General features: G+C 36.4%; 1 protein-coding gene across 2 annotated transcripts in view; it reads right to left on the bottom strand.

Annotated features, from left to right (window-relative positions):
- Window positions 1-23,950, bottom strand: part of Nep4 (M13 family metallopeptidase neprilysin 4) — a 51,004-nt gene that overhangs the window by 20,286 nt on the left and 6,768 nt on the right. The window contains exon 2 of one of the 2 annotated variants that reach the window (XM_075292486.1): window positions 4,915-7,572. In XM_075292486.1, coding sequence (XP_075148601.1) covers window positions 4,915-7,567 — 2,653 coding nt within the window. In that variant the 5' untranslated portion in view covers window positions 7,568-7,572. Of the gene's footprint in view, window positions 1-4,914; window positions 8,294-23,950 lie in introns of those variants that run through there. The other variant, XM_075292485.1, reaches the window with a different exon arrangement.

The following is a 23,950-nucleotide window of genomic DNA, read 5'->3' as shown; positions in this document are numbered from 1 at the left end:
GGTCCATATCAGTCAATAATTATATATAGCCCCCATATAAACAGTTCTCCAGATTTGACCTCCGTTGCCTCTTGGAGGAGCAAAATTCATCCGATCCGGTTCAAATGTGGAACGTGGTGTTAGTATATGGCCGCTAACAACCATAGTAAAATTGTTCCATATCGGTCTATAGTTTTGTATAGCCGATCCCCAATCGCACAAAAATTGGTCCCTATCGGTTCATAATCATGGTTGCCACTCGAGCCAAAAATAATCTACCAAAATTTTATTTCTATAGAAAATTTTGTCAAAATTTTATTTCCAAAAAATTTTGTCAAAATTTTATTTCCAAAAAATTTTGTTAAAATTTTATTTCTATAGAAAATTTGGCAAAATTTTATTTCTATAGAAAATTTTGTCAAAACTTTATTTCCATGGAAAATTTTATCGAAATTTTATTTTTATAGAAAATTTTGAGAACATTTTATTTCTATAGAAAATTTTGTTAAAATTTTATTTCTATAGAAAAGTTTGTCAAACTGAATTATATACGTATTTAATCGATCTTTTTATACCCTCCACCATAGGATGGGGGGTATATATTATGTATTGAAAATGGGCCATATCGGTCCACTTTTACGTATAGCCCCCATATAAACGGGCCCCAAATTTGGCTTGCGATGCCTCTAAGAGAAGCAAATTTCATCCGATCCGACTGAAATTTGGTACATCGTGTTAGTATATGGTCTCTAACATCCATGCAAAAATTGGTCCACATCGGTCCATAATTATATATAGCCCCCATATAAACGAATCCCCAGATTTGGCTTGCGGAGCCTCAAAGAGAAGCAAATGTCATGCGATCCGGCTGGCCGGTTAGTATATGGTCTCTAACAACCATGCTAAAATTGGTCCACATCGGTCCATAATTATATATAGCCCCCATATAAACCGATCCCCAGATTTGGCTTGCGGAGCATCAAAGAGGAGGCTAACCTAACCTATCAAAGAGGAACAAATTTCATCCGATCCGGCTGAAATTTGGTACATGATGTTGGTATATGGTCTCTAACAACCATGCAAAAATTGGTCCACATCAGTTCATAATTATATATAGCCCCCATATAAACCGATCCCCAGATTTGGTTTGCGGAGCCTCAAAGAGAAGCAAATTTCATCCGATCCGGTTGAAATTTGGAACATGGTGTTAGTATATGGTCTCTAACAGCCATGCAAAAATTGGTTCACATCAGTGCATAATTATATATAGCCCCCATATAAACCGATCCCCAGATTTAGCTTGGTTGAAATTTGGAACATGGTGTTAGTATAGGGTCTCTAACAACCGTGCCAGAATTGGTCCATACCGGTCTATAATTATATATAGCCCCCATATAAACCGTTTTCCAGATTTGACCTCCGGAGCCTCTTGGAGGAGCAAAATTCATCCGATCCGTTTCAAATTTGGAACGTGGTGTTAGTATATGGCCGCTAACAACCATAGCAAAATTAGTCCATATCGGTCTATAGTTATATATAGCCGATCCCCAATCACACAAAAATTGGTCCATATCGGTTCATAATCATGGTTGCAACTCGAGCCAAAAATAATCTACCAAAATTTTATTTCTATAGCAAATTTTGTCAACATTTTATTTCTATAAAAAATTTTGTCAAACTTTTATTTCTAAAAAAATTTTGTCAAAATTTTATTTCTAAAAGATTTTGTTAAAATTTTATTTCTATAGAAAATTTTGGTAAAATTTCATTTCAACAGAAAATTTTGTAAAAAACTTTATTTCTATAGAAAATTTTATCAAAATTTTATTTTTATAGAAAATTTTGTGAAAATTGTTTTTTCTATAGAAAATTTTGTTTAAATTTTATTTCTATAGAAAATTTTGTCAAACTGAATTATATACGTATTTAATCGATCTTTTTTGATTTAATATATACCACGTATGGGCTTACATATAATTTAGAAGACGGTGTTAGGAGGTTTTAAGAATCCTTGCCACCGGCAAGCGTTACCGCAACTTAAGTAATTCGATTGTGGATGGCAGTGTTTAGAAGAAGTTTCTACGCAATCCATGGTGGAGGGTACATAAGCTTCGGCCTGGCCGAACTTACGGCCGTATATACTTGTTATCACGTGAAATCTTTGGCCTCATGCATTTGTTTCAGTGTAAATAATCACCACGGGAAATAAAATCGTGGAATTTTAGTTTTAGTGCGCTTCCTATCCCCTCAACACAGAAACATATATCACCAAAAATTTTCCATTTAACATTTTAATAGAATTTTAAAAAAATATTCAATTAAATATTTAATTGATTCAACAAAATTTTTAATTGAAACAAAAGTCAATCACAAATTTAGTTGTATCAGTTTTTTTTTCAGTTAAAATTTTTATTGAGTTTGGTGATTTATACTATCAATTCCGCGAGTGAATTGGATCAATTAATTTCGTGATTGAAGATAAAAAATATTTTTTCTGTGAAGAAGCTAAATCAGGAGACCTGTATGTAAAGGTTGAGTTACATACCCTGCGTTGATGCGTCCGTTGATTGAAGTCTTGAATTTCCTCTTTGAAAGCAACAATTTTGCTAGAGTGCTTCAAACTGAAAAGTATCAATCCTTCCATCAACGCACGGATTAACGCATTATATGTAACTCATCCTTTTGGGCTATATGAAACACTTATCGGTACACAGAAAAAAATATCACCAAAATATTTCCAATTAAAAAGTTAATTGAAGTTGAAATTTTTTTCAATTAATAAATTAATTGGTACAATTAACTTTTTAATCAAGATAGAAACATTAAGTTAATTAAGTCAATGATTGAACATTTTAAAATTTTTAATTAAAAAGTTAATTGATACAATTAACTTTTAATCAAATTCGGAAGACTAAGTCAGTTTATGATGATGATGAACATTTGTTTTAAATTTTTAGTTAAAATTTTTTTTCAAACAATCAATTGTTAATCCAAATAAAAATTCTAAGCCAATTCAGAATGTAATTGAAAATAGTTACCTTTTTTAATTAATAAATTAATTGAGTTTTGCAATCAACATCAATTAAATTTTTAATTGAATCAATTAAAAAATTAATTGAAATTTGGCAATGAAATCAATTAATTTTTTAATCAAGAATTTTTTCTATGCCCAATTAAAACTGTGATTGATACTATCATTTTCGTGATTGAAGACATTTCAATTAAAAAATTAATTGGATCAATTAATTTCGTGATTGAATCAGAAAATTTTTTTTTTGTGTGTATAAGCCAAATTTGATTTAATTTATGTACCTAAATTACCTTTAGGTTTTAAAATTGGATCGAAATACTACTATTTTATATTAGGACAATATTTTTTTCAGTGTGGTATCTCATCTAGACCTAACTCTCATGTGCTCATATTCAAGCCTTGGTCTGCTTATGGTCGTTTGAGATCAGCTACTTGGATACTATCAAAGCAGAGATTACTATCGTTTAATTTCATTGGCTTAGAAGCAAATAATTTGCAAGCTCTTCCCAAGTTATTGCTTTTACTCGTACATCCTAACATGTTCATCTTGATATGGTCATACTTCACAAGAATTTATTTTGGGTTGTTACATAAAAATCCTTTATTCTATGTTTAGCCCAATGAAAAGTTCAGCCACTGTGGTATCACAATGGATTGAATAATCTAAGTGAGCCTGAAATATCGAGCTGTCACTATACCTAACCTAACACAACCTATTCTTAACGTCTTTATGTAGAGATAACAGGCGAAAAGTTAAGAAAAACAAGTATATATGGCCGTAAGTTCGGCCAGGCCGAATCTTATGTACTCTCCACCATGGATTGCGTAGAAACTTCTACGAAAGACTGTCATCCACAAATTTCAACTCACTCGGATGAAATTTTGCTCCTCCAAGAGGCTCCAAAACCAAATCTCGGGATCGGTTTATATGGGGGCTATAAATGATTATGGACTGATATGGACCACTTTTGGCATGGTTGTTAAATATAATATACTACCACCACGTACCAAATTTCAACCAGATCGAATGAATTTTGCTTCTCCAAAAGGCACCGGAGGTCAAATCTGGCGATCGGTTTATATGGGAGCTATATATAATTATGGACTGATAAGAACCAATTCCTGCATGGTTGTTGGATACCATATACTAACATCCCGTACCAAATTTCAGCCGTATCGGATAAAATTTGTTTCTCTTAGAGGCTCTGAAAGCCAAATCGGGGGATCGGTTTATATGGAGGCTATATATAATTATGAACCGATGTGGACCAATTTTTGCATGGTTGTTAGAGACCATATACTAACGCCATGTACCAAATTTCAGCCGGATCAGATGAAATTTGCTTCTCTTAGAGGCTCCGCAATCCAAATCGGGGGATCGGTTTATATGGGGGCTATATATAATTATGGACCGATGTGAACCAATTTTTGCATGGTTGTTAGAGACTATATACTAACACCATGTATCAAATTTCAGCCGGATCGGATGAAATTTGCTTCTCTTAGAGGCCTCGCAAGTCAAATTTGGGGGTCCGTTTATATGGAGGCTATACGTAAAAGTGGACCGATATGACCCATTTGCCATACCATCTGACCTACATCAATAACAACTACTTGTGTCAATTTTCAAGTCGATAGCTTGTTTCGTTCGGAAGTTAGCGTAATTTCAACAGACGGACGGACGGAAGGACATGCTCAGATCGACTCAGAATTTCACCACGACCCAGAATATATATAGTTTATGGGGTCTTAGATCAATATTTCGATGTGTTACAAACGGAATGACGAAGTTAATATACCCCCCCATCCTATGGTGGAGGGTATAAAAATTGTTTCTTATGTCTTATTTTCTTTTAATGGAATCCGAAATACGGATCTAACATCAGAAAACTCTCAATACTCACCTTGGGTACTTTCACCATTCAATGCTATGCCCACCTCACCAACAGTGTAGTTACCATATTGGGCTATAATACAACGGGCTCTCTCGTCGAATCCCTTTATCGATGAATCGGTCCACCATTTGTGTATACTGCCATTGCGATCGAACAAACGGCCTTTATCATCAAAACCATGAGTGAGTTCATGACCAATGACCACACCGATGCCTCCAAAATTCAAAGCTCTGGGAAAATGACGATGATAGAATGGAGGTTGGAGTATACCAGCGGGAAACATTATTTGATTCTTATTACGGCTGTAGTAGGCATTCACAATGGCTGGAGCAGTTTGCCAAGTGGTTTTATTCACCGGTTCATGGAGTTTATTTTGTTCTGTGCGGGTGGTGTGCAAAAGCACATTTAGAGTATTTTCAAAATATTTATCCGGATCAATTTCTATGCCGGCATATTTCTCATTTAACTCCTCAGTATTGAGTATAAAATCTGGATAACCGATTTTCAAAGACATGGCATTGACTTTTTGTTCGGCCAAAATTTTCGTTTCAGGCTCTAGCCAATCGGTGGTTTTAAGTATTTCCCGAAAGGCTTGCTGTAACTCATGGGTCATTCGCAGAGTATCCTGTTTACTGTTCTCATCGAAATATTTACGCACAAACATCGAACCCAAAGCCATACCGAGATTGGTATTCACTTGCGATATACAAACTTTCCAACGGGAGGGACTCTCCTCACGACCAAAGAGTGTGTGATAGAAGGTTTGCTTGGTATCATCGAAACGATCATCGACATTGTTAATGCGATGTCGTATAAAACGCCAGATTAGATAGTTGGCAATTGTTTCAGGCTCTGATTCATTCAACAGGTAGACCAATTCATGCATATACTGGGTGGCATAGATGACAACCTCTTCCGAGTCCTGTACACTTCGCTCTTGTATTATGGAAAGATAACGAATCCAATCGATTTGTGGAATATCCTCACGTAATTTACTTAGAGTCATACGCTTATAGAGTTTTGTGACATTCAATCTCTTCTCCGCGGGAGCTGTTATGGCAGCCAAATGAGTTTCGAAGTTAATCAAATCGGCTGCTGTTCGCAGAGCCTTTTCTTTTTGTGCTCCCAATTTGTGCATGATATCGGCCATGAAACGTTGATAGGCTTGTAGATATTTAGCATTGATGTCCTGCAGAAAATATTCCCGGGTGGGAAGACCCAAATTGGTCTGATCGAATTGTATGATATTCTCATCGGAGTTTTTAATGTCAGGCCCTACCCATTGGACAATTAGGATGTCATTATTGTAACGCCTTAGGTGGGCCGTTAGATTGAGCCAATCAAAACCATAACCATCCCAGTTATCATCTAATACCGGCCATCCACCTAAACTTTCCACCAAATCCAATAGAGGTTGTACACCCCTTTTCTCTAGCAATTTAATGTTGGTACAGGACTGATAAAGATGGCGGGCCTTAAGGTGAGCATCATTTGCAGGATTAATGGGTTCCGGTGATTGCCTTGTATTGGTCATAGGTATTGTCTTTTGCTTATATAGCTCAGGGCTGTCGGAGGCATTGTGATGCGCCGAGGGGGAGGAAGATGAGAAACGTTTCCTTTTGGTATTCGTAAAGAGTTCATTGCGTTTGTAACGCCTTAGAATGCCTTCGAGAGTCTCACGTTCCTCCACCAGATGTTGAACTAATTTCTCTTTTTCCTGTTTCTCATTGACTTCAGCCTGCAGAGGCCTTACAATATCAGCCTGAGTATTGGGCAATTGATCATAGGTATTTGAGACAATATGTTCCACTTTCTTTTCGGGACCCTTGGATTCCAATAGCTCTCGCAAAACACTATCCAAATTTTCTCTTAACATTTCGAAAGTGTCAAAGCCAGCCTTATCCTTGGGTATAGGATGATATTTCTCCCAATTGCCACATACATATTGATAGAAATCATCACACGGCTCCACTGAGGTGTCCATATATTCTTTCATGGTTCTCGCTTGGGCTTCTCGTATACTTTCCTTGTTGCCTTGAGCATTCCAAAAAGATTGCAAAAGGGAAGCGGTTTCTGTGGTCATTGTTGAACTATCCGCTGCTAGAGGAGTTTCACTTTCTGCTACGGCCTCCTCGGCGTCATATCCCAAGGAGGCTTCATTGGCAGCCTTGGGTTCTTCCTCTTCTGGTAGAGATTGTTCTCTACGAAATCTTCTTCTTCCATAGGATTCCAACAAAGCATTCACATCAAAGTCATTGTAGTTAATACGACTCCCAACATTGAGACCCTCTAAACATTCACGAGGTATTACCGTGGTATCCTGAGGCAAAAATGAGGTTCGGGCATCTTTCATTAAATCACGATCCTCCATATCGATGGTTTCCCTTTGACCAAATCTTTGGAAGGATATGCAACGCTTCAGCCGCTCCTCTTCGCTAAGACGCTTCTTATCGCGCGGTATCAACAACTGTTCATTGATCATATCCTGGTAGGGATCATTATCCACAACACCTTCATAATCTTCAAGATACAATGGTGGCTCCTGATCATATTGTTGACCCTGATGATGATGGTGATGATGATGATGTTGATGCATTTGCAAAGCCATTAGCATGCCATCCATACGCATCAGTAGAACCAAGACCAGGGTTATGGGTAGCATTATAACTGGAATGATAATGAAAAGTTTGCAACAGGTAAAGCCGGGACACCATTGAAGACGGCCAGTTTGTGCATTAACACCCAAACCCAATTTTGATGATTTTGAACCGAAATTCTGGGTGGATGTTGAGGACATGGAAAATGTGCGACTACCATAACTTGGAGAATTTGTATGCACCTGGGGCAAGGCAATCGTATGGAAGTCACGTTTTTGTGCCATTTCCCCATTTAAATGCTCATGATAAGGCATATTTTGTTGTTGTTGTTTTAATTCGTAAAAAATGCTTTTGTTGTTGTTTGTTTTTTTTTTTTTTGGTTTGCTCACAAGCTCTTTTTCATTAAAGCCAATTAACCGGAATCATGGACAATTGAAAGTCGAGAGACCATTTAAAATTTACGTTTTTTTGTATACGAAATTTCTACCCCAAACAAAGCACCGCACACACTTTTCACTATGTATGTGGACGTGTGTGTGTGCGCTTACTGTGACCGTGGGTGTATGTTGGTGAGTGTGTGAGTGTCTGTACGAAAAATTAATTATCACAATGAAAACAATTAACGAAGGAAACAATTGTTGAGCAACCACACACACACACTCTCTCAATAAATTCTAATTTCGAATCCAAAACTAAAAATCGGTTTTCTTGCGGTCAGCCGATCTCCGCACGCGATTAGCGACAACCATTTGCTTGGATTCACGTTCACTGACTGACTGACTGACTGGGCTGAGTGAATGCAGATGAGTGACAGTTATGAGTGTCATTTTCAAGTGAGTTTTTCATGAGGTTTTATTTTTCGGGCAATTGAAGAGGAGCACAACAACAAAATCTTCTCATTGGCACAGAACTCATCTTTAATTGAAATGAAATACGCAGATTGTCATTTGATATCGTGATATGGTGCTTTCCATGCATTCGCCAATCAATTTTTCCCAGCTGGGCAGTAAAAGGGATGCAAACTGTGGTCCAAAGTATTAAGAAGACTACACTGTCTAAAAAAGACATTCAGCAGAAACCGTGTTAGTTAGCAAGTACATCACTCCAGATGACTGACATTGGTAATCAAGGAACAAGAAATGGTGTCCTTGGTAATTATAAATGTTTCTGCAGTTCATAGTTTTTTTTTGAGGTATTTAGGGTCTCAAAATGTTGGATAGACTTTTCCATAATGTCTACCCATCAAAAACTCGGTAAGTAGTTGAGATGAAAAACTCATTACCAAAAGTTCTAGTGTTATTACCTCCAGCAATACCTTCTGCTTGGAAATAATGACATATTGGTGTCCACTGCCTCCGGTTAACAAACACCAACTCTTTTATGATTACGTCAATATAGAATATCCACTTAGTATCCCATGTCGCATCTCGTGATCTGGGTTCGAGCCCTGGAAAGGCACAAGAAGATACTTTTGTAGCACGATCGGCGACATGTTGCAAAACCCATGAAACTTCTTTGGAAACACTCAAATGGGAATTCTATCTGCCCACGCAGTATAACCCACTCAAAGACGCATTACTTGGCTGATCAGAATTTTGTTATTACCAAGAAGCCAATTATTGGGTCGATGCGCGGATTTAGTCAAAAGATGGGCCGTTTGTTTGTAGCTGTATCCGTATATTGACAGAAAGATGGGAAAAAGTAATGGCTTTGTCGCGATAGGCTATACTTCGATTGATCAGGCTGTTACAATTTTCTTCTGAAGAAATATTCCAACATTGGAAAAACATTCCGTATTTTTAGGTTTCTAGGAAACTGAACTGATTCAGAGGGAGTTATCGAAATGTGTAGCTACAGGAAAAATGGAATATCCAGGAGGAAAAAATCAAAATTGTTTACATCTGATCTTCTTTGATTTGCGGCTTCAGCCTTTTTAATAACAAATAAAGCCGCTCGGAACATATGCAGTGTTGCTGCCTTAAGCAAGTTTGCTGCTCAAAAATGGTAACTTTGATCTTGTAGACTCTGCTCGAAGCCGACGATCTGAAGAATCCGGCGAAAACAATGGTCGGTCACGGAAGTTGAGAAATGGTGTATGTACGTTAATGCGTAATAAAGAAAGCAATGGGTGGCCCCATGAGAGTCATTACCTGTACTCTGTAGGACTGGAAAACTCGGGCACTGGAAAATGCTCGAACGAAACTCGTCTATTTACGAGGAACTCTACATTGCCTAACTGAATCGTTTAAAAGAGCCTAGACCGATGAAAAGATCCAGTAGACATGTCCTTGCTCAACAATAAGATCATACCCCTTATAGCTTTAGTTGTCAAAAGGGCACTCCAAAAGCTAGAATGAGAGGTTCTTCGGCATTTACCGTACTCTACGGATCTTGCACTTAACAATTACCACTATTGCCGCACTCTGTCAAACCAAATAAAGTGAGATACTTACTATGGTGATGATTAACTTAAAGCCTCCCATATGACGTATAGCCCGCCGTCTTAGGTATGTCTTCTGCACAAAAAAGGAGACATTGACCTTAAAGGCAATGCACGAAACGGGCGACCTGAATAATTCAACAAAGACTACAAAAGGCATTATTGAAGGAAGATGATCTCCGAAAAATAAAAAGTTTTTATCGAATCATTACGGAAGATAAGAAATGGTGCCTGTATGTTATTTAATGTAAAGCAAATAAAGACATTGCTAGTACCAGGACAGATGCCGAAGTTGAGAGCCAAATGAGATTTTCAACCAAAAGAGGTCATGATCTGTATTTTGGACTGGGAAGGCATATTGCACTGGGAAATGTTCTAACGATATGCATATATTATCAAGAATCTATACATTGACTGCAAAAACCTTAAAAAACGCTCCATAACAATGGCAGGCTCCATGTAGACTACGTCGTCAAGAAGGTATTCCAAAAGCTCGAATGGGAGGTTCTTCAGCATTTACATTTTACGACTATTACCTTTTCCGCTCTCCTTCAAACCAAATGAGGTGAGTTACTTACAATGGCGGAGAGGACCTTAAAGTCTGCCTCAACACCTTCTCCCATATTTCGTAGGCCTGTCTTCCATAGAAAAGTGACATTGATATTGAAGATAATGATCGAAGTGGACAACATGCAGAATTCTACGAAGATCTTGAAAGGAAATGGTCGCCAATCAACAAAAAGCTCTTTTTATTGAATTCTCACGAGAGATGAGAAATGAAGTCAGTACGTTAATGTGAAGCAAAGAAAAGGAATGAGAGGCCACAGTAGAGATGCCGAAGTAGAGAGATTTTCACATGAAGAAGAAGCTCTACATTGCTTAACTGAATTGTGTTAAAGAGGCTATTCGATAGAAAAGGTCCACCCATCTTGCTCCACGACAACGCTAAGTCAGCCTAAGTCATCAAAAGGGCACTCCAAAAGCTCGAATGCGAAGTTCTTAAGCATCTCTACGGATCTTGCGACTATCACATTTTCCGCTCTCTTTCAATCCAAATGAGGTGAATTACTTTCGACAGCATAGAGAAACTTAAAACCTGCCTCGAAAACTTCTTTCACTCGAGGTATAGCTCGCTGTCATAGGCCATTCTTCTGCACATTGACGTTCGAGGACAATGTTCGAAGTGGACTACGAGCAGAATTCGATGACCCGATAGACAATACCAACTCATCTGTTTTCACGACAACCCTAGACCTCAAATGAGATTAGTTACATTCGATGGAGAAGAAACCCTTAAAGCCTGCCTAAACATTTTTTATGACACCAGTTATAGTGGTAGCCCGTTTTATTGAAATCACTTAAACTAATCAGTGGTGAAGACCTTAAAATCTGGCTCAGTAACTTCTCCGACACCAGACCGGCCTATTTTTGGCAAATTGATCGAGAGGTGGAGGTCTTTTATAGGACGCAGGTTCCATTGAATTGATCAAACTTAGGAATCTTAGCTTTAATATGATATTAATACGTCTCGCTGTAAGACAATTTGTGGATCCTTTCCATTTATAAAATAACAAAGAAGAGTCTTTCAGTTTTAAATAGGTTACCATTGACAAATGAGTTAGGAAGCTGGGTTCAGCTAGTTATATATATCAACTCATCGAGATATCGACTGATGAGATCATTAAACCAATATGGCTATCGTACGTCCATTAATTAATAACATTTTAAAACAAGTATATATGGCCGCAAGTTCGGCCAGGCCGAATCTTATGTACCCTCCACCATGGACAGCGTAGAAACTTCTACGAAAGACTGTCATCCACAATCGAATTAATTGGGTGGTGGTATCTTAAATCGTTTTCTGAATTGGGAGTTAGTCCATATGTGGCATATATTAGACAAAAAAGGTATGTGTAGGTAAGTCTACAAATAATTACGAATCGATATGGACTTTTGCACGATACGTAGGGAGCCAGAATTTAAATATGGGGGTCGCTTATATGGGGGCTATATACAATTATGAACTTGATATGGACCAATTTTTATGTGATTGGGGATCGATTTATCTGAGGGCTATATATAACTATAGACCGATATGGACCTAGTTAGGCATGGTTGTTAACGGCCATAACATATACTAGCACAATGTACCAAAATTCAACTGACTTGGATGAAATATGCTCCTCCAAGAGGCTCCAAAACCAAATCTGGTGGTCGGTTTATATGGGGGCTATATATAATTATGCACCGATGTGGACCAATTATTGCATGGTCATTAGAGACCATATACTAACACCATGTACCAAATTTCAGCCGGATCGGATGAAATTTGCTTCTCTTAGAGGTTCCGCAAGCCAAATCGGGGGATCGGTTTATATGGGGGCTATATATAATTATTGACCGATGTGGAACAATTTTTGCATAGATGTTAGATACCATATACTAACACCATGTACCAAATTTCAGCCGGATTGGATGAAATTTTCTTCTCTTAGAGGCTCAGCAAGCCAAATCTGGGGATCGGTTTATATGGGGGCCATTAGCGTAGCTAGACAATTTTCCTAGGGGGGGCTATAGCCCCCCTAGCTAAAACTTTATAGACTGAACTTATAGGTTCAACTAATGTTTTATTTCATAAAATTGAATAAAAAAATAGACATCAAAATAACTCAACAATCAATTTATAATAAAGCCACTAAAAGTACCCTACGGGAAATTGATGCAAATTGCCACTGACGGACCTATCACAGAACTGGTACCTTTGCTCCAGTTGCAATTTTCGACATATTTCAAAAGTTTTTTTTTTTCATTTCAGGTTCGATTAGGAGCCCAAATTGAAAGAGATTTCTAAGAGTTTGTCCGAGACTGGTTTCTGAGGACCTGTTTATGGGTTGCTCCTGCTAAATTGTCGTTCTTGCTAAATTGACGTGTCCTTTGGGATGAGTCCAAGACGCGTCCTAAAATGCAAGTTTACTCCGTCAATGACAAACCCATGTTAAAGTGGACGGTCCCTTCCATACGTTTCGATCAGAACTGGGACTGGTCCATACAGACCAGGGACTAGTCTTGTACCAGTTCTGTGGTTGATCCATTTCCCGTAGGGTAGTTCCACACTTTTCCCAGCAATAAAATTGGGAGTTGTTCTAAAGGCACAACTTTAAAAGCACTTCCAAGAATGTTTTCACAAAGAAGTTAACTAAAGGGTGATTTGTTAAGAGCTTGATAACTTTTTAAAAAAAAAAACCCATAAAATTTGCAAAATCTCATCGGTTCTTTATTTGAAACGTTAGATTGGTCCATGACATTTACTTTTTGAAGATAATTTCATTTAAATGTTGACCGCGGCTGCGTCTTAGGTGGTCCATTCGGAAAGTCCAATTTTGGGCAACTTTTTCGAGCATTTCGGCCGGAATAGCCCGAATTTCTTCGGAAATGTTGTCTTCCAAAGCTGGATTAGTTGCTGGCTTACTTCTGTAGACTTTAGACTTGACGTAGCCCCACAAAAAATAGTCTAAAGGCGTCAAATCGCATGATCTTGGTGGCCAACTTACCGGTCCATTTCTTGAGATGAATTGTTCTCCGAAGTTTTCCCTCAAAATGGCCATAGAATCGCGAGCTGTGTGGCATGTAGCGCCATCTTGTTGAAACCACATGTCAACCAAGTTCAGTTCTTCCATTTTTGGCAACAAAAAGTTTGTTAGCATCGAACGATAGCGATCGCCATTCACCGTAACGTTGCGTCCAACAGCATCTTTGAAAAAATACGGTCCAATGATTCCACCAGCGTACAAACCACACCAAACAGTGCATTTTTCGGGATGCATGGGCAGTTCTTGAACGGCTTCTGGTTGCTCTTCACTCCAAATGCGGCAATTTTGCTTATTTACGTAGCCATTCAACCAGAAATGAGCCTCATCGCTGAACAAAATTTGTCGATAAAAAAGCGGATTTTCTGCCAACTTTTCTAGGGCCCATTCACTGAAAATTCGACGTTGTGGCTCGTTAGTAAGTCTATTCATGATGAAATGTCAAAGCATACTGAGCATCTTTCTCTTTGACACCATGTCTGAAATCCCACGTGATCTGTCAAATACTAATGCATGAAAATCCTAACCTCAAAAGAATCACCCTTTATTTTAACTACACAGAAAGTTTTTTTACTTCATTTTTTTCTATTTTTATGCGTAATTTTTTGTTTTCTTTTTTAAATAGTTTAAAAAAAGAGTAAGAATAAATAAAATGGTACAAATTATTCAAATTTTGCCACGAAAATGCTAAATCCATTATTGAAAATATTCGAGGAAAACGTTTCAAACAAGCGTTAGAATGCATTAAAAATGTATAAAAATTATTTGTTTGGGAAAATATCACAAAATTTTTAATTCACATTCAAAACACTGACTTCGGATCACACCTTAATAAGTGATGCAAATTCATTGCAACGGCTCTTGAAACGGTGGACATTCGCTCTATGACAAATTCATATTACATTCATCGCTTCTCCGCCAATTTTGTACCACTTCCAGATCCAAAAAGAACATTTTCACTTCTTTTTTGGCGACGCTTTTTTGCAGCATTACTAAGATATTAATTTCTGAAAGAATAGTTATAATATCAATTACTATTTTTTATTCAACTAAATCATAAGTTCAACCACAGCTTTATTTCATAAATATCAGACTTCTACCACAACCCAAGTAATTCGATTGTGCGTGAAAGTCTTTAGTGGAACTTTGTGCTTAGTACAAGTATATACTTGTTTAATTTTTATAAAAATGTAAAATCGTAAATAGGTTTTAAAATTCTGGGGGGGGCTAAAATTTTTCTGGGGGGGTCTAAGCCCCCTCCCAAAAGGCCTTCCTACGCTTATGATGGGGGCTATATATAATTATGGACCGATATGAACCAATTTTTGCATGGTTGTTAAAGACCATATACTAACACCATGTACCAAATTTCAGCCGGATCGGATGAAATTTTCTTCTCTTAGAGGTTCCGCAAGCCAAATAGGGAGATCGGTTTATATGGGGGCTATATATAATTATGGACCGATGTGGACCAATTTTTGCACGGTTATTAGAGACCATATACTAACACCATGTACCAAATTTCAGCCGGATCGGATGAAATTAGCTTCTTTTAGAGGGTCTGCAAGCCAAATTTGTGGGGTCCGTTTATATGAGGGCTATACGTAAAAGTGGACCGATATGGCCCATTTGCAATACCATCTGACCTACATCAATAACAACTACTTATGCCAAGTTTCAAGTCGATACCTTGTATAGTTAGGAAATTAGCGTGATTTCAATAGACGGACGGACGGACGGACGGACGGACATGCTCAGATCGACTCAGAATTTCAGCACGACCCAGAATATATATATACTTTATGGGGTTTTAGAGCAATATTTCGATGTGTTACAAACGGAATGACAAAGTTAATATACCCCCATCCTATGGTGGAGGGTATAAAAATCAATAAAACCTCCCATATATGCCGAATTTCACGGATTCAGTAAGGTTTGCATAGATCTTTCAAGAATTGCGACTTTTATGGAGATCTCCATATGTTACCGCATATGCCTTCCCTTAAGCGATCTTATGAAAAGTTCTCATTTGTTATTGTCACAGAAAAATCATTAAGAAAAGGTCGTGATATTAAACATTGTTGAATATGCTGCCATCGAAAACTTCATGACTTCATTGATTATGCACTTGCATGTATCCTGAATATTGCATAAATTCCAACAACAACATCTGTGCAATCATTATGATTTCTCATAAGACTACTTTGTTATGAAGCAAACATCCCGAAATCACCTAAGGGAAAGATTTTCGAAATCCAAAATAAAAAAATTACAAATTATTCCCATAGGATTATATATTTCAAAGATATCAAGTATGAGTAAAAACAAAATTCAATAAAATAAATTTTCCCAATTCGCTATCGAAGCGGCCATTGTGCAAATGCTGCACCATATTGACATAGAAGCTACAGCGAAAATCAAATTCAATTTCGGTCATAATTCAATTATGGAAATAGTTTAAGGTTATACTATTTGAGGTTGAAATAACAACAACAATAGTATAAAAAAATCGACAATCGTACAAATAAAAAAAAAAATCAAATAACATCATGCAAATGAACGTTCACATCATCAACTGCAATGATATTCTTCGTTGTAAAAATAAAAATGCAATAAAAATCTCCATCATCTACAACGTCAACAAGAGTTCATCACGAATCTCTACGGCGCATAAATTTAGAATACTATTAAAAAAATGTATTCTTGTAATTAAAGAAGATTTAATGAAAAGTGAGAAAGAACTACAGACGGGTGGAAAATATGATACCCTATTCCAATCATACTGAATTTGTGGAATTGGTCACTTTGGTGTGACGTGCAGAGGTTATTTACCTTGTACACTAATCTACCTGGTCAGAGTGTAATAATTTTGATCTACATGAAAAAGAGCCTTCAAAGAATATTTCCCCTAGATTCTATCAAAAAACTTCACTTTGTGTAGTTTTTCAAAAACTTTTACTATCGTTTTATCAAAGAATATTTTTGATTTTAAATTTTCAGAATAAAAAAAGAATTACTTTTGACATTCCTGTGACATAAAAAAGGAAATCGACGAATCCTCTTTTTATCAAACAAATTAAAAAATAAATTGATTTTTTTTCTATCAAACTTGACGCAAACCCATTTCACGTATTGTACAAAAATCGACTAATGAACTTTTAAATCCATAAAAATTAAGAAGTCTGGAATGTAGAGAATTGGATGTTGATATTTTTATGTCCTTATCTTACGGATTTTAACGAGAAACGAGAAATCGAATTTTCGATTTCGAAATATCGAGGTTTCAATTTTTTTTGCAAAAGTCGACTTTATAAAAAAGCTCTTTTTATTGAATTCTCAAGAGAGATGAGAAATTAAGTCAGTACGTTATGTGAAGCAAAGAAAGGAATGAGAGGCCCCAGTGGAGATGCCGAAGTAGAGAGAGATTTTGACATGAAGAAGGAGCTCCACATTACTTAACTGAATTGTGTTAAAGAGACTATTCGGCCATCTTGCTCCACGACAACGCTAAGTGAGCCTAAGTCATTAAAAGAGAATTGGATGTTGATATTTTTATGTCGCCTGTAAGATAAGGATTTTAACGAGAAACAAGAAATCGAATTTTCGATTTTGAAATATCGAGTTTTCAATTTTTTTTGCTAAAGTCGACTTTATAAAGAATAAAAATCGAATGTTCAATTTTTTAATCGTTTGAAAATTTGGAAACATCGACTTTTCGATTTTTTTTTGAAAAATACGACCTTGGCTTTTAGATTATTGAAAATTCGACTTTAGACGTTACAGCTTTAAAATGTTTTGTGAATTTTGATATTATAACGCAATAAAATTTGAGAAGTCTGTAATGTAAAGAATTTTATTTTGATCTCTCTATGACGCCTCTGAGATAAGCATATTAATGAGAATAAAAATTTCGACTTTTTTTTAAATTTGGAAATTTGGACTATTCGATTTTGAAAAATTCAACTTTTGGCTAATAGACTTTGGCAAATTTCGATTTTTTTGCTTTCTGAATTATTCCAAATATAGAAAGTTTTTTGCTTTAATTTGAAAAAGTCGAATTTTTAATTTTACGATTATTGGAAATTCAAGTTTTTTGCGATTTTCGTGAATTTTCTGCATATAAAGAGCTAAAGCACATACCAACTCAAATACTTTAAAGTTCCATTAGTCGATTTTCGTTACATTAAAAAGTCGGTTAGTCGTATTTGAGCAACATCAAAATCCAATTAGTCGATGGACACGTTTTTCAAAATATTTAAAAGACTTTTAGCCTACTTGGAAGATTAAAAAATGTGACTTTTCGACTGTTTTGACCAGGGCTATGGATGTTGTGGTCGATTCCGGCTCCGCCTTCGTCTCGAGCTTTACAAATTTTGGTTTGTGGTTTAAATTCCTACCATTCCGGCTCCGACTCCAGCAAAATCTTCAGGCTCTGACTCCACAGCCCTGGTTATGACATAAAGGCGATAAGTCGATTTTTGACCGTTTTATCCAAACTCTGGGACCCTGAAAATATGTGTATTTGGATATTTTTTGAATCGAAAAATAATTAGGTATGAGGTAATCCCGAAAACTTAAATAACATCGAAATATTGCTCTAAGACCCCATAAAGTATATATATTCTGGGTCGTGGTGAAATTCTGAGTCGATCTGAGCATGTCCGTCCGTCCGTCCGTCTGTTGAAATCACGCTAACTTCCGAACTATACAAGGTATCGACTTGAAACTTGGCACAAGTAGTTGTTATTGATGTAGGTCGGATGGTATTGCAAATGGGCCATATCGGTCCACTTTTAAGTATAGCCCCCATATAAACGGACCCCCAGATTTGACTTGCGATTGCTCTAAGAGAAGCAAATTTCATCCGATCCAGCTGAAATTTGGTACATGGTGTTAGTATATGGTCTCTAACAACCATGCAAAAATTGGTCCATATCGGTCCACTGTTACGTATAGCCACATAAAAACGGACCCCCAAATTTGGCTCGCGATTGCTCTAAGAGAACCAAATTTCATCCGATCCGGCTGAAATTTGGTACATGGTGTTAGTATATGGTCTCTAATAACCATGCAAAAATTGGTCCACATCGGTCCATAATTATATATAGCCCCCATATAAACCGATCCCCCGATTTGGTTTGCGGAGCCTCTAAGAGAAGCAAATTTCATCCGATCCGGCTGAAATTTGGTAAATGGTGTTGGTATATGTTCTCTAATGACCATGCAAAAATTGGTCCACATCGGCCCATAATTATATATATATATAAACCGATCACCAAATTTGACCTCCGGAGCCACTTAGAGGAGCAAAAGTCATCCGATCCGGTTGAAATTTGGTACGTGGTGTTAGAATATGGTCTCTAACAACCACGCAAGAATTGGTCCATCCCCATATAAATCGATCCCCAGATTTGTCCTCCGGAGCCTCTTGGAGGAGCAAAATTCATCCGATCCGGTTGAAATTTGGAACATGGTGTTAGAATGTGGTCTCTAACAAACACGCAAGAATTGGTCCATATCGGTCCATAATTATATAAAGGCCCCATATAAACCGTTCCCAGATTTGATCTCCGGAGCCTCTTGGAGGAGCAGCGTTGCCAGAATTTTTTCACCAAAAACCGCTAGATTTGCCCAAAAAATAGCTAAAAAAAGCTAAAAAATTCTAAAAAATAGCTAGAAAAAAAGCTAAATTTTTTTGTATCAAAAGTCACATTTTTGATTGAAATTTAACAAATTTAAAGGCTTTATTTCACTTACAATGCATATTATTTTCATTTTAATTCCACTTCTGTGAGACTGTAACAATATCTAAGGCATATTAGCTCTGTTTGCGTATTCGATACATTTTGATTACTATCACAAATTTTTTACTGGAAGTCCTTCGTTTTGTGGGAGCTACCTTCCACCTCTATTTTATTTACTTGTTATTTTAAAATATTAAATGATCTAAGCATGCTTTGGATTTGGTAAAAAAATGATTTGTCATTTTTTTAAATAAAATTTTAGTTTGGATTTGAAATTGTGAAAAATTCGAAATACATTACTTTTATTTAAATTGTAGAAAATACCTATAGTTTACATTTCCCAGTAAAAACATTTTCCTTTTCTTCATGAGCTATCAAAGTGCTTTAAAAACGTGCTAACGCCAACTTAAATTTCCAAATTCAGACTCGACTAAGTAGAAATTATTGTATATATACGTTTTTAAAATAAAGTGTTGAAAAACATCTTCTATTTTTGAACGCTATTTTGGTTTGTGGTTAAGATGCAAAAACTCCTCACATTTAAAGACTATTTCATTAATTCTTCCTTCTTTCATGTAAACATACCCATTTTTAAGCTGAATCACTTAATTATAAGGACAAAACGACTTTATCGTCTTTTGGACAAGGAAAACAGTTTATATAAAAGAAATTCACAAATGCTATTATAACCAAAATTCGCGTTCGTATTTTAAGGAGACGACAATATTTTTTCAGTGCACAAAGCTATTCACATCTACTATTTTAATTTAGTAATATCGTAATAACTTTAGAATATTATGATAACATAAAAAGGATAAACGAGTCAAATGATAATATTCCCAATAATTTACTGACAGTTTATCTAACAAATTTGTATGGTAATAGTAGATTTAAAGTTTACGATAACTTTTATGTATATAATGAAAAAACTTTACAACAAGGTGTATTTGCTACAAAAATGCCCGCATAATGGCTGGACTCATTATTAATGTTTCAACTGAACTTTGAAATATGTGGAAACCCTTATACTTGCTGCAAGGCTTAGATAAAAACGCCGATTTATCCATATTTCAATAGAAACATGTCGAAAATAAACAAGTATATACGGCCGTAAGTTCGGCCAGGCCGAATCTTATGTACCCTCCACCATGGATTGCGTAGGAACTTCTACTAAAGGCTGTCATCCACAATCGAATTACTTGGGTTGCGATAACACTTGCCGATGGCAAGGTATCGTAAAACTTTTTAACACTGTCTTCTAAATTGTAAGTTAGCCCATACGGGGTATATATTAAACAAAAAAAGGCCGATTAAATACGTATATAATATAGTTTGACAAAATTTTCTATAGAAATAAAAACTTGACAAAATTTTCTATAGAAATAAAATGTTGACAAAATTTTCTATGGAAGTAAAATGTTGACAAAATTTTCTACAGAAATAAATTTTTTACAAAATTTTCTATAAAAATAAAATTTTGACAAAACTTTCTATGGAAATAAAATTTTGACAAACATTTCTATAGAAATAAACGTTTGACAAAACTTTCTATAGAAATGAAATTTTTACACAACTTTCTATAGTAATAAAATTTTACAAAATTTTCTATGGAAATAAAGTTTTGGTAGATTATTTTTGGCGATATGGACCAATTTTTGTGTAATAAGTCATCGGCTATATATAAGTAAAGACCGATATTGACCAATTTTTACATGGCTGCTAGAGGCCATATATTGACAAAATGTACCAAATTTCAACCGCATCGGATGACTTTTGCTATATATAATTATGGACCGATATGGACCAATTTTTGCATGGTTGTTAGAGACTATATACTAACACCACGTAGTAAATTTCAATTGGATCGGATGAATTTTGCTCCTCCAAGAGGCTCCGGAGTTCAAATCTGGGGATCGGTTTATATGGGAGCTATATATAATTATGAACCGATATGGACCAATTTTTGCATGGTTGTTAGAGGCCGTATACTAACATCAGGTACCAAATTTCAACAGGATCGGATGAATTTTGCCCCTCCAAGAGGCTCCGGAGGTCAAATCTGGGGATCGGTTTATATGGGGGCTATATATAATTATGGACCGATATGGACCAATTTTTGCATGGGTGTTAGAGACCGTATACTAAGACCACGTACTAAATTTCAACCGGATCGGATGAATTTTGCTCCTCCAAGAGGCTCCGGAGGTCAAATCTGGGGATCGGTTTATATGGGAGCTATATATAATTATGGACCGATATGGACCAATTTTTGCATGGTTGTTAGAGGCCGTATACTAACATCAGGTACCAAATTTCAACCGGATCGGATTTATATGGGGGCTATACGTAAACGTGGTCCGATATGGCCGATTTTCAATACCATCCGACCTACATCAATAACAACTACTTGTGCCAAGTTTCAAGTCGATAGCTTGTTTCGTTCGGAAGTTAGCGTGATTTCCACAGACGGACGGACAGCCGGACAGACGGACAGACGGACGGACGGACGGACATGCTTAGATCGACTCAGAATTTCACCACGACCCAGAATATATATACTTTATGGGGTCTTAGAGCAATATTTCGATGTGTTACAAACGGAATGACAAAGTTAATATACCCCCATCCTATGGTGGAGGGTATAAAAAGGCCGATTAAATACGTATATAATATAGTTTGACAAAATTTTCTATAGAAATAAAAACTTGACAAAATTTTCTATAGAAATAAAATGTTGACAAAATTTTCTATGGAAGTAAAATGTTGACAAAATTTTCTACAGAAATAAATTTTTTACAAAATTTTCTATAAAAATAAAATTTTGACAAAACTTTCTATGGAAATAAAATTTTGACAAACATTTCTATAGAAATAAACGTTTGACAAAACTTTCTATAGAAATGAAATTTTTACACAACTTTCTATAGTAATAAAATTTGACAAAATTTTCTATGGAAATAAAGTTTTGGTAGATTATTTTTGGCGATATGGACCAATTTTTGTGTAATAAGTCATCGGCTATATATAAGTATAGACCGATATTGACCAATTTTTACATGGCTGTTAGAGGCCATATATTGACAAAATGTACCAAATTTCAACCGCATCGGATGACTTTTGCTATATATAATTATGGACCGATATGGACAAATTTTTGCATGGTTGTTAGATACCATATACTAACACCATGTACCAAATTTCAACTGGATCGGATGAATTTCGCTCCTCCGAGAGGCTCCTGAGGTCAAATCTAGGGATCGGTTTATATGGGAGCTATATATAATTATGAACCGATGTGGACCAATTTTTGCATGGTTATTAGAGACTATATACTAACACCACGTAGTAAATTTCAATTGGATCGGATGAATTTTGCTCCTCCAAGAGGTTCCGGAGTTCAAATCTGGGGATCGGTTTATATGGGAGCTATATATAATTATGAACCGATATGGACCAATTTTTGCATGGTTGTTAGAGGCCGTATACTAACATCAGGTACCAAATTTCAACAGTATCGGATGAATTTTGCCCCTCCAAGAGGCTCCGGAGGTCAAATCTGGGGATCGGTTTATATGGGGGCTATATATAATTATGGACCGATATGGACCAATTTTTGCATGGGTGTTAGAGACCGTATACTAAGACCACGTACTAAATTTTAACCGGATCGGATGAATTTTGGTCCTCCAAGAGGCTCCGGAGGTCAAATCTGGGGATCGGTTTATATGGGAGCTATATATAATTATGGACCGATATGGACCAATTTTTGCATGGTTGTTAGAGGCCGTATACTAACATCAGGTACCAAATTTCAACCGGATCGGATGAATTTTGCTGCTCCGGGAGGCTCCCCAAGCCAAATTTGGGGATCGGTTTATATGGGGGCTATACGTAAACGTGGTCCGATATGGCCGATTTTCAATACCATCCGACCTACATCAATAACAACTACTTGTGCCAAGTTTCAAGTCGATAGCTTGTTTCGTTCGGAAGTTAGCGTGATTTCCACAGACGGACGGACAGCCGGACAGACGGACGGACGGACGGACATGCTTAGATCGACTCAGAATTTCACCACGACCCAGAATATATATACTTTATGGGGTCTTAGAGCAATATTTCGATGTGTTACAAACGGAATGACAAAGTTAATATACCCCCATCCTATGGTGGAGGGTATAAAAAAGCCAAAAATAGCTAAAAGGGTAATGAAAAAAAGCCAGAAAAAAAGCTAAAAGCTAAATGCATTTTTTTCCCGCTAAACGTCTTCAAAAAAAGCCAAATCTAGCGGGAAAAAAGCTAAATTGGCAACGCTGTGGAGGAGCAAAATTCATCCGGTTGAAAGTTGCAACGTGGTGTTAGTATAAGGCCGCTAATAACCATGCCAAAATTGGTCCATATCGGTCTATAGTTATATATAGCCGATCCCCAATCACACAAAAATTGGTCCATATCGGTTCATAATCATGGTTGCCACTCGAGCCAAAAATAATCTACCAAAATTTTATTATTATAGAAAACATTGTCAAAATATTATTTCTATAGAAAATTTTGTCAACATTTTATTCCTATAGAAAATTTTGTCAAAATTTTATTTCTATAGTCAATGTATGGTTTTAAGCTGCAATAAAAACAACAACAATGCTTAAAGAACAAAACCAACAATAACAAAACAAA

Source organism: Haematobia irritans, chromosome 1 (genome assembly GCF_050003625.1).
Source record: "Haematobia irritans isolate KBUSLIRL chromosome 1, ASM5000362v1, whole genome shotgun sequence".
In the NCBI taxonomy this organism is placed as follows: domain Eukaryota; kingdom Metazoa; phylum Arthropoda; class Insecta; order Diptera; family Muscidae; genus Haematobia; species Haematobia irritans.
This window is presented reverse-complemented; position numbering and strand designations above follow the sequence as displayed.